This window comes from Botrytis fragariae, assembly GCF_013461495.1.
Source record: "Botrytis fragariae strain BVB16 chromosome Unknown tig00000001, whole genome shotgun sequence".
In the NCBI taxonomy this organism is placed as follows: Eukaryota; Fungi; Ascomycota; class Leotiomycetes; order Helotiales; family Sclerotiniaceae; genus Botrytis; species Botrytis fragariae.
This window is the reverse complement of record NW_023500987.1, coordinates 1,702,468-1,713,804: the sequence shown is the minus strand read 5'-3', so window position 1 is coordinate 1,713,804 and position 11,337 is coordinate 1,702,468. Positions and strand designations below refer to the sequence as shown.

Below are 11,337 nucleotides of genomic sequence, written 5' to 3'. Positions count from 1 at the left end.
GTATCTAGTAAGGTGCCCTTCTGCCGCTGCCGTTTGTTTCGTGTTTCCCTTCCAGAGTTTCCTGGCACTATATATACTGTCTGGCATTGGCTGCTACTGCTTGTGATACCTTCGACTTATGGCCTGTACTTCCATTCCAATTTTATTGTATGTACCACCATCATTTCTATCTAATACTTGTGACAAATCAACAATGGGAGTGAAGGTTTTAGGTTGAATGCTTTGCCATCCATTCTACTCGAGTAGACACTAGATGAAGAAGCAAATGGCCTGTCTCCTTCAGCCACTCTATCTATACTGAATAATCCATAGCATTATCGCCTCAAACCTTGACACCGAAGGAAAAAAGCAAATGTCAATATTGATATTCACTACAAGTCTCTGACTCGGTGACTAGGAGCTCACGGGTCTATTGTGCTTCAAAGTTTGACAATCAGTCAAGCCTGACTCTAAAATAGTATCTAGCTGTCTAGGTAGGTGAACTAGATGAACTAGGTGAACAAACACCTAAAGAAAGAATCTGATTGTCATGACCCTGGAAGGTTTGCTTCATTTTGGATTTGACATGGTAAAGTCTTACTTCTAAGCCAGCAGTAGCCGAGCCTAAATCAATAGGTATCATTCATTCATCCATTGATTCATTGATTCATTGATCATTATCCCTTCTTCAAGAATCGCCTAGGGCCTGCCTACAGTAGAAAAGAAGCCAAGGCGTGTGTATGAACGCCAGTTAGGTACTTCGTTTTCATATTCCACTTGGTGCCCTTTTCATGTCTCTTGTTTTGTTGTGTGACACTGGCTCACTGGCTCACTGGCTCGAGGCTGTTCTCCTATCAATATCAACATCAAAGTCTTATCGCTTATCGATATCCTCAATTCTAGATTCAATATCAACACTCAACCAATAAATGACTAAATCCCTACCTAGTAGATATGTGTTAAAGACCGTGCTTCCGGACTTTCTTTTCCTTTTCTCTGTTCCGACTTTGTCTTGCTCAATATAATTGAAACAACTCCTTACTTTTTCACAATCATCGATACCCCTTACTTCATATACCTATTTATAAGTTGAAACTTCAATCATATGTTGTGTTCTCGTATTCGTTGTGAAAGGAAGGAATACTTCATCATTGACTTTCCAGAATTAAAGTCAATAATGCAATCTGATCTACTGGTACAGCCTCGTAACTTTGACAAGGCTGCATAAACAGGCTGCATAGAACTAGCAGTCTTCCAAGGTTGCTGTATCGATCTTGCTTGAAGATCGACATCACGCCTATGGGTCATCATCTGGGTCATCACTGTCCATCATAGACAGCCCAACGCTAAGACAATCCATTTAGGAAATACTACCTAGTGTGCCTTACCAGAGATCAAGAATCAACAAAAGCAATTATTTGAACATGGCTAGAAAGAGAAAGAGAAGTCATGCTGTCACAGGAACTGATACCGATAATGGCACTGGCCTTACAAATCTCAATAAACGTCAAAAGGCGTCTGGAGATACCCACAGAAAGGATCCTCCAATAAAGCAAACTTTATTGGCCAAATACTACCCCAACGTCTTATGTCTTCGTGATTATTTACTATCAAAACTTCCAGTATCCTCCAAGGTTAGGAGAAAGAAGTTGTTGTCGGTGGGCCACAAGCTTTCAACAAACATTGAAGATCAAGGAGATGATCATGAGGAGGAAGATGAAGATCATTTGTTAGGTGACTTTCTTGATGGCACGTTGATAGGTGCGTCATTGAATCATGAACTTTCTCAAGAAAATAGGTTGAAAGAGTGGGTTTCTTTCTCACAGAAAGGAGACATTTCTGTATCAACCATTGCAAATTCAAGTGGTAATGATGTTTACTCTCAATCAGAGGTGGGTGTTTATCAATAATCTTTCTTCCGGAATGTTCTTGTCTCGGACTACTAACATCTCAACAGATTGTTGATTTTGTTATCTGGTTACTATTTTCAAAGTCAAAATCATCAAATGGAAGACTACAACACTTACTTTGTCAAGGATATCGTAAAGATATCAGTTCTCATTCTGTCAATAGGGATGAAAACTTTAGAACTTCTATTCCAGGAGTCAATTCAATGTATCCCAATAGTCATGTGACAGCTATGAAAACCTGGCCATGGCCTCATGTTCTTGCTCTGCTAGGGAAAGCTGGAGAACGTGTCATGTGTGATTTGATTCTTGATTGTGGTGTTTTTGTTCAAATAGAGAATGCCCATGGTAGCTATTACCAACTCAGTGGTGGGTTCCAATTGTGTCTGGTTTGTTTAATCTTGACTGACGACTACAAACAGGTCAGCCTTTAAGTGAACTGTCACCTATCACAACTGCAAAAATCCATGGGAAATTGTCTGAGACAGACAACCCTTCAAGCAAAAGCCAGCAATCAGTTGTCTTACACAATCCAGCAGAAATCAATTTTGTAAGAAATCGGATGCTCTACGCAAAAGCTGCTTTGAATGCAAAGGGCGAGGTTCAGTTTGGTTTTAGGCACATCCGTAGGTCACTCTTGAGCTAGTAGCTTGGATTTAAATTGATTGATTGTTCTGCGCAGATGTTTTGAACAGATTTCCATGTCAAGTCAATGATGGAAGTGGTGCCATGCTTAGTCGTCGACGGCCTGAGGAGAATATCACCCAAATTCTAATGTACATATTCCCCATGCAATTCGGCCTTCACAATGTCTTTACTTCAGAAGTTGACAATCGAGAAACCGTTCAGCCATTCAAAGATTACACTTTACGCGAAGAAGAAATTGATTCCATGTATCCTGACTCAAAGGCCATCAAAATCCCCAAAAGACTTCGTGGAAAAGCCAGGGATCTGGTCAAAAAATTTCAAATCTTGCACTCCAGGTGCTCATACAATAGCTTGTTAGAATATTATTGCCCGGTCAGTCTCCAGATTGAAATTCTGTGGCTTCTATTAACACTTACAGAATCGGAAGAATCAAGATGGCAGCGTAGAGGACACGAAAGAAAAGTGTTCTTCTGATTCGACGGCATTCGAAAGCCAATCTTCCGGGAAAAGCCACGTCTCCAACACATCTTCATCGAGTACTCCCTCAATTCCAGCCCGAAAATTAACTTTGATGGACCATGCAAGTTCTGGTGCTGATGTATCTGCTTTCTGCCATGCCGTGCTTCGAAATATCGTACCGCGCGAATTTTGGGGCACAGGAGATGTACAAGTACATAACGAGGGCATCTTCAAAAAGAATGTGGATAACTTTATTAGACTAAGAAGATTTGAGGCTTTGTCACTTCACGAAGTTACTCAGGGATTCAAGGTAAATTTTCTGTCATGATTGGATTTTATTTTGTTAATGTTCAACAGATTGCCGAGATTGAATGGTTGGGCGCACCAAATACCTCGAACCAAAAATTGTCACTAACTGATTTCAACAAACGACGTGAAATATTCCTTGAATTCATATACTATTTGTTTGATTCAGTTCTTATCCCGTTGGTTCGTTCGAACTTTCATGTCACTGAGTCGAATATTCATCGTCAGCGACTCTTCTTCTTTCGTCATGATGTCTGGAAATCTGTGGCTGGGCCTGCTCTGGTTTCACTGAAGTCAAAAATGTTCGAGGAAGTAAAGTTGGGAGAGGCTCAGCAGATACTTGGTTCGCGAGCCTTAGGCTTTAGTCAGATGCGACTGATACCTAAGGAGACTGGCGTGCGACCAATTATGAATCTAAGAAGAAGAGCAATGCGGAAAGGTGATAAGCGTCTGCTAGGTGCCAGTATTAATAGTGTGTTAGCACCTGTTCACAATGTACTCACCCACGAGAAGGTAAGCGTCATTTACAGTCGACTTTTTTTGGTTGCAAAATCTAACATCTGTAGGCAAGCAATATAGGTCGCCTTGGATCAACTCTTTTCTCTATCGGCGATTTATATCAGAAGGTCAAATCCTTCAAAGCAACTCTCAACTCATCAACAAAGCCTCTCTACTTTGCCAAAGTTGATGTCCAGGCTGCATTCGACACCATTCCTCAAGCTGCAGTCATCAAGCTCATGACTACCGTTCCTTCCGAATCAGAGTACAGGTTTGCGAGACATGTTGAGATCCGACCTACAGAAGCCTATACCACAGACCCTAATGCACCAAATAAACCCATTAGAAGATGGAAATCACACGCCAAATCTTTTCATCACCTTGACAATTTTGATGAGGATCTCGAAAATGATATAGCCATTGGCAGGAAGAACACTGTGTTCGTTGAGAATATTGTTAACCAAATCCGTGATACTGACTCTCTTCTCCAAATTCTGGCTCAACACATTTCACAAAACATGGTTAAAATCGGCAAGAAATTCTACCGCCAAAAAGAAGGAATTCCACAGGGTTCAGTCCTTTCCTCTTTACTTTGTAATTACTTCTATGCGGATCTCGAAGCAAAGCATCTATCTTTTCTACAATCTGGGGAAAGTCTACTGCTGAGATTGATTGATGATTTCTTACTTATAACACTCAATCCCGCACATGCGAAACGCTTCTTGAAAATAATGCATGATGGAATACCAGAGTACGGAGTAGGTGTAAATCCGGACAAGACACTTACCAATTTCGAGGTGATGATTAATGGTAAGAAAATAAAGAGGGTGGTGGGTGAGAAAATGTTTCCTTATTGTGGCAATTTGGTGGATATGAAGACTTTGAATATTGCAAGGGATAGGGATAGGAGGAAAGACTTAGGTGGGTTTGTTTTGATCCGTTCCAGTTTTTCGTTGAGCATATCACTATCATGGACCTCGATACTAATCGTTGAGAAGTAATACAAGATTCGCTCACAGTCGAATATTCAAGAATCCCGGGGAAGACATTCCATCGTAAAGTTCTCAGTAAGTATCATTTTCTGATCTCATTCTTCACAAAATCACAACGTCACAACGTATGGGAATATAAAATCAAACAGGGCACATTCTGTCACATACGACCATAGACTGAAGAGAATTGGGCATCCCGTCCGCTCTGCCATACACAAGCTTCAGATCGGTGGAGTAGTAGTTGGGTGGGTGACCACCAGCGAATCCCCACTGTTGTATGTTTTTGACGTTGAGTCTTTTTGCATTCCAGGAAAGAGCCTCAATGAAATTCTGGGTGTTCCTAAGTGCTATCGATTTTTTATTCAATACTCATTCTGAATTCCGCCTTCGTTTTGCACCCTGCTTCCCCGCGCTCGCTTTCGCTCTCCACTTTCACTCGAACTTCAAGAACACAATTGACACACCCATAGATTCCCTCACCCTCCAAACCCACCCCATGTACCTCGACACCTCTCACAATTCCTTCTCCACTGTCCGGAAAAATATTTACACCTCTTACATTGAAAGTGCAACGAAAATGATGGCGTATATAAAATGTTTACCTGTTGCCAAAAAACCAAAAAGTGCATTGGTGATTAAGACAGTAGAGGATCTAGTTAAGTTGGGTTGGTGTCTAAGTAGGCGGGGAAAGAAGAGCAGTGGAAAATCTAGGGAGAAAGGGGGGAGTCTGGATAAGGATGAGGGTGCGGTTGGGAAAGAGGAGAAAATTGGTAAGAAAGATCAATATGCAGGTTATAAATGCGAGGTTTCGAAAAGAGAGATGAGGAGGTGGGGTTTGGGCGCTTTTTTGGAGGTGATGAGGAAGAGGCAGAGTGGGTATGCGGGGGTTGTCGAGTGGTTGGAAAGGGAATTGGGAAAGTTGTGATGGGGGAGGGGAGGGGAAGTGTTCGGCAAGAAGAGGAGAAGGGGAGGGGGAATGCGTGGGTTTGTTCGATGAATAGTTTGTAAGATGGAAAGGGGCAGTGGGCGCCATCAGAATTGTGGCGGTATTTGTACTTTTAGTGTATCATTACCATCGATCCATTCCGTGTAACGGATCTTAGCACGTATAGATGGACACATACTCAGAGAATCCATACATAATCTTATATCACATATCGCTTACGCCTTGCAAGAGAGGGGATCTTGAGATACACACCTCTTACCTATTCTGCAAACTTCAAAACAAGATTGTATTCAAGCTTTTATTTACCCTCTGCTGAAATAGCTATGTCGGTTGGTTATGTATTACCACTTGAGAGTTGGCACTTCTCGCGATTTGAGATAAGGGGGGGTAATTTGATGGGAGGCGAGCGAGAGGAAGACTGTAAGGGGGAGAAGAAGAGAGGAGGAGCAGAGGAATATTGAATAGAGTAAATCATACCGAGAAACTGGTCAGTTGTACGAAATCAACATATACAAAAGCACCATGTACAAAAAAACAAACACTATTTATTGACTTCTACCCGGAGTTGTATCTATACACACACCTGTATGAAACCGTAGGATCAAACCTTCCCAATCCCCATCCCCATTTCAATTTCCCACCCCAACAAATTCAATCATCTGTTCATCTGCCATTATGCATAATTGCACCGATGTACCCCCCTACTTTTCTCTTCCAAAATTTCTATATTCCGTCCCATTTCCCAAATTATTGCACAATGAATAATCATCGTTACTCCTAACCCCAAAATCCCTGATTCGCGTCCGGTTTTCCAACTCCTTGCCAGTGGTTCCAGACTCCAAAAAACCCGCAAATCCCCGGCAAATTATACTTGGTTAAAAATCTCTACACCCTTTAGCTCATTACTCCTGCTTTTCCCACGCGCATACCCATTTTTAACACCTCGATACCAATAGACATATAATGCGTTAAAAGTGATCAGTTCCTCCGATGCTCGTAATCAGGATGGGAGTTCGAATACTGCCCATGAGAATGGCCGTTACCATTACTGTGAAGATGTGACGGATTTGGCTGATTTGCGTATTGCGCATGAGAGGAGCCGATGCCGTTGCCATTCGGGTTGACATGAGTTGGGGCTGCTACTGGGAACTGCGATGGGCCGGCTGTTGAATTTGAATACTGGGCATGCGATTGAGCGTTGCCGTTGCTATTGCTATTGATATGCGATGGAGTTGCCGATGGATTTCCATACTGCGCATGTGTAGGCATCACTCCGTATCCACCCGTGGGCCAGCTTACATATGGCTGCTGTGATTGCATTCCCTGCATCGCGGTGGCGGCAGCTTGTTCATCCATAGCCGGCACGCTACGATCGATGTATGACCCCATCATCGGGGCTGAGACTTGTGGATTATGAGAAAAGGCATCCGGTCCAACTTTCCAAGGAATACTGAAGTTATTCCCTAGAATTAAATCAAAGACGTTGTCAATATTGCTCTGCTGAGGGTTTTCGAATTCAATGTCGATATCAGGGATAGCTTGAACATGAGACTGCATCTGCATGGCGTCGTAATGTTGAGATTGTGCGGCAGTTACATGGTTATCGATTATGCCGACAATTTGAGCAAATTGGAAAGATACCTGTGTGAGCATAGCGAAGACTGGACAGAGACGAATGTTATCCATTGCATTCCTTATATCAAAGACCGCCTTCCTACGAGAGATATCTTCGTCATTATCTGGCTCATCTTTGGCTAGGAACTCCAACGCGATAACGGCCACGCTGTGATATACATAGTAAGGATCAATCCAGGTTACACCATTGAATTGGTTTAATGTGATAAGTTGATGAATGAGTTTAAGAGCTTCTTTGGAAGAAAGACCACATTTGTAACTCAGTCTGTGTTCTTCTTCACAGAGATGGTTAGCGCGAACATGTTTCCCTTTCTTCCGCGCTACCTGCAGCATCGCTTTCCGTACCGCGTAAGGTCGAGTCACAAGTGACTGTACGAGATAGAACTGAAGATGAAGTAGGTAAATCGCACGCGAGTGGGCATGTGAAATTCCTTGAAGTCCGAGGCGAAGGTGTGGTGGTAAGCGGTCGCGCCAATCATGTAACTCCGAGAGTAATCTACCGGCCCAATTGATCCTATGTTTCTCATCATCTGGGGATAAAATGGCGTTAGAGGGATACATCATCTTGCTGGTACGCGCCATTATCCTTGTCAAACGACACAACTCCTCGATGTATGCCATAGGTACATGTGCACTACCATCAAGCAGATCTTCGTTGGGATATTTAATGGTGACTTCCATATCGTCGATAGAAGAAGGTCTGCCCAGTATCGTGCATGAATTCTGTTCCAGTACGTAAATTGTCCACCACACACGGCGTCGAACCTCGATTTCGCTTGCATCGAGATTTTTGTTGCCTCCTTCTCGGTGCATTCCAAGAGTCATAGCCATTCTTAAAACTGCACCTAGCATCGTCCAAGCTGCATTACGTTCAGACATGTTATGTAAATACATATGCAAAAGGAGTAGAGCTTGAATATTGACTAGTGTACTGGTATATTGAAGTTGGGACACTCGCGACTGTACCCATACTTTATAATTGTGAATCATTTGCAGGTACAAATCATCCTGTGGCTCGATAATCTGAGCTCCAAGTACTAGAACCATGAGAACTGAACATAGCCACCCGGGTTCGAAATCCTGTACTTGATTACCAAGTTGGCTCCACATGCTCTCGTAGCGCTGTTCAAAAGAGCGACGTCTAAAAAGCATAAAATCTGGGTGAACGTGGTCAAAGAATGACCGAACCAAGGCATCCGCGATTTCCCGAGCGGGTAGAAGTGAAGATAGAGGCTCTTTTTCTGATGGATCTTTGCCTGGGACAAGCGGAAGCACGTGACGGCTTCTAGATGCTTGAGAATCTCGTTCGAGATCTGCTGGTCCAGGGGCGGTGTGCTTTTCTTCGGCCGCCTTTGGCTCTAAGCCTTTGCTCCATTTTGAAGTCGCGAAGTTTATCATCAACTTCATCCTTGGATTGTTCGGTTCAAGAACTTGAGCATACGATCCTACCAGCGCACGAAGATTGAGGGCAAATCCAAAACTTGAAGAAGGTCCAATAAAATGTGATTGTCCCCCCGAAGGTGTGGGAACAAGTGTTTCCTGTGGCGAACTGGGTACGGTTACAGATTTCTCTGTTGGCGTTGGCTCTTCTTTCAAGGTACGTTGGCTACCCTCGGAATAGGCTGGCGACAATGACAATTCCTTTGGGACGTGTGCAAAAACTTCCTCCATGCGTATGTCGCCCGTAGTAAGATTATCTCCCGTGAAGTCAGGCAACGTTATTTTATGCTCTGCAGCAATCTCGTATAGAACGTCGATATCACTTGTATCCTTATCGGGAAAGATTCCTTTGACAACCGCATCCAGCACGCGATATCGCATACTAAGCGTTTCGACACTTCCATAAATTCGAGTCTTCCGGGGCAAGGTGGATTTACATTCTACACTGGCTTCCACACAATTCTGGCAGGGATCCTCTCCATTTCGTGAGCAACGCACTCTACGCCTTTTGCAACGATCGCAAGAAACCAGAGCTCTTTTTCGCAGGTGATCCGCAATACGGACCTTGCCAGGCTTTTTCTTTTTGGATGAATCCATCTTCTATGCGCAGGGAGGGGAGGGGGGGAAAGTGAGATCTAACCCCGCAAAATCCGGGGTGTCAAGAGATAGAGAGTCGTATAGATTTTGATGTGGTGATCAATAATTTGTGACAATTATGAGTATGAAGGGTTATGATGGATCATGGAGGTTTATGGATGCAGGTCTTGAGTACAGGAATGAAGAAGTATCAATTCATCTCGTTATGATTGTATGACTAGACAGGAACAATACAATTACTCGGATGAAGTGCAATTAGTGTACTAGTACGTGCTAGTACTAGGTGCTAGGTAGTATCTGAATGCGATTGACCGATTGACAGATCTCAGATCTCGTGTGTGATATGGAATCCAATATAAATGGGGAAAGATACAATACGGAATAGATGGCTAGTATAAGGAAGAAGGAAGAAGGAGTATGAAGGGTTTAAATTTGAGTGATGGGTTAGGCAAGTACTAGGTAGGTACAAGGAGGTAATATTATGGTGATTAGGAAAGGGCAATGAAATAATTGAGGATAAGAGAAATGCCTAGTAGGTTTATCATAGGTAGGTAGGCAGGTAGGTAGGTAGTGGGGAGAGGGGAGAGAAGTCGATGTTGGTTGCTGGTGCTGGTGCTGGTGCTGATGCTGATGCTGATGCTGACTTATCAACTTTTTTCATTAGCCTCTTTTTTTTTCTCGCCATCGTTTTGGGCCAGTGCCAGTGCCAGTGGGTGGTCATGTCGTGTGAACATTAAAAAGTACCGGCACATAGCGACGGACATACATATATCCTTCCTACCTAGGAGCCTAGGTAGGTAGATGGTCATTTACCTTAACCAGGATCCATTACATCCTACCAGTTTGAACACGTTGGAAGACGGATTTAATAAGTACTAGCGAGTAGGGACTATCTAGGTATACAGAGGCTCTATATGGACAAAATCAACTGTCCGTCGCGTCGCGTGAGAGAGGTAAGAATATAACAATTAGAGTCAATGATTTGCCGGTAGATGTAGGTATAGATAGGTACCTAGTAGCATGCAGCACTCTCTACTCCGTATCGATACCCTTGAAATTGTACATGTACCAAGGGTACCTAGATAGCAGCCCAGTAGGTCTTCCTCTTATTTCCGAATACTAACGATATTATGATGTTGGACTTGGGCTTGGACTTGGACTTGGACCTGCTTGTACTGTAACTTGTTTGTAGCTTGTAAGACTTAAGACTTCCCTATGATCAACCCCCGGGAATGACCTAATCGGAACATTACCTTAGTATGAAAGTATGCTGCTACTGCAGACAGATGCGTAAAGTTGGAAGTTTGCTCCGGAGAGAATCAATAGGTTTCAATGACAGGTAGATCTTAAGCTACCAGTCTCGAGCCAGTCCTTACACCAAATGCATCCCCTCCTCGCCCCCCAGCTGCTCATCATAGTAGATCCCTAGCATTTAAGTACTTAGTAGGTGTCATCCATCTCAAGTTGGTAGTTCTTGACGAGGTGGAAGTCTTCAAAAAAGTAAATCTAATACATGATATTCATCAGTTGCTATCGTAGATTGAGGGGAATGTCACCCATCAAATTCTCAGGTAAAACCTATGGCCATTGGTCATCGCCAGTACTTAAGTATATCTGGTACATATAAAAATAAGGAGATCTACCCGAGCAAGTGTTGATGCATCGAGCGAGTGAACCATTCTTATCTTATCGATTTTTACATCGACACATATTCCAATACTTGGTTAGATTACTGGGTAGGTAGGTAGGCATGATTCAATATAGTTTGTTTACTATACTCTCATGATTCATTGGATACCATTTCTTTCCGAACTGAATTGAATGTTTGATTTGAGGAATCTCAGAGGAATCTCAATGAAACGTAACATGCCATTCACCATTATCCACGCATTATCCGTTATCCATTGACCATTGCCCATGATCAATTAGC

General features: G+C 43.0%; 1 protein-coding gene across 1 annotated transcript, besides 9 other annotated features; it reads right to left on the bottom strand.

Annotated features, from left to right (window-relative positions):
- Window positions 1-1,403: 1,403 nt before the first annotated feature.
- Window positions 1,404-1,871: a sequence feature (Protein overlapping with rRNA (Bfra_000525, KAF5878359.1) was converted to a misc_feature.).
- Window positions 1,872-1,936: 65 nt separating this feature from the next.
- Window positions 1,937-2,255: a sequence feature (Protein overlapping with rRNA (Bfra_000525, KAF5878359.1) was converted to a misc_feature.).
- A 53-nt stretch (window positions 2,256-2,308) lies between these two features.
- Window positions 2,309-2,512: a sequence feature (Protein overlapping with rRNA (Bfra_000525, KAF5878359.1) was converted to a misc_feature.).
- Window positions 2,513-2,568: 56 nt separating this feature from the next.
- Window positions 2,569-2,906: a sequence feature (Protein overlapping with rRNA (Bfra_000525, KAF5878359.1) was converted to a misc_feature.).
- A 46-nt stretch (window positions 2,907-2,952) lies between these two features.
- Window positions 2,953-3,303: a sequence feature (Protein overlapping with rRNA (Bfra_000525, KAF5878359.1) was converted to a misc_feature.).
- Window positions 3,304-3,350: 47 nt separating this feature from the next.
- Window positions 3,351-3,812: a sequence feature (Protein overlapping with rRNA (Bfra_000525, KAF5878359.1) was converted to a misc_feature.).
- A 53-nt stretch (window positions 3,813-3,865) lies between these two features.
- Window positions 3,866-4,718: a sequence feature (Protein overlapping with rRNA (Bfra_000525, KAF5878359.1) was converted to a misc_feature.).
- A 77-nt stretch (window positions 4,719-4,795) lies between these two features.
- Window positions 4,796-4,864: a sequence feature (Protein overlapping with rRNA (Bfra_000525, KAF5878359.1) was converted to a misc_feature.).
- A 395-nt stretch (window positions 4,865-5,259) lies between these two features.
- Window positions 5,260-5,714: a sequence feature (Protein overlapping with rRNA (Bfra_000525, KAF5878359.1) was converted to a misc_feature.).
- A 999-nt stretch (window positions 5,715-6,713) lies between these two features.
- Bfra_000524 (putative nucleus protein) lies at window positions 6,714-9,407 on the bottom strand (the record flags this gene model as incomplete). The annotated part of the gene is made up of 1 exon (XM_037330970.1): window positions 6,714-9,407. One exon carries the CDS (start codon window positions 9,405-9,407, stop codon window positions 6,714-6,716), a length of 2,694 nt encoding a protein of 897 aa, XP_037197303.1.
- Window positions 9,408-11,337: the final 1,930 nt, after the last annotated feature.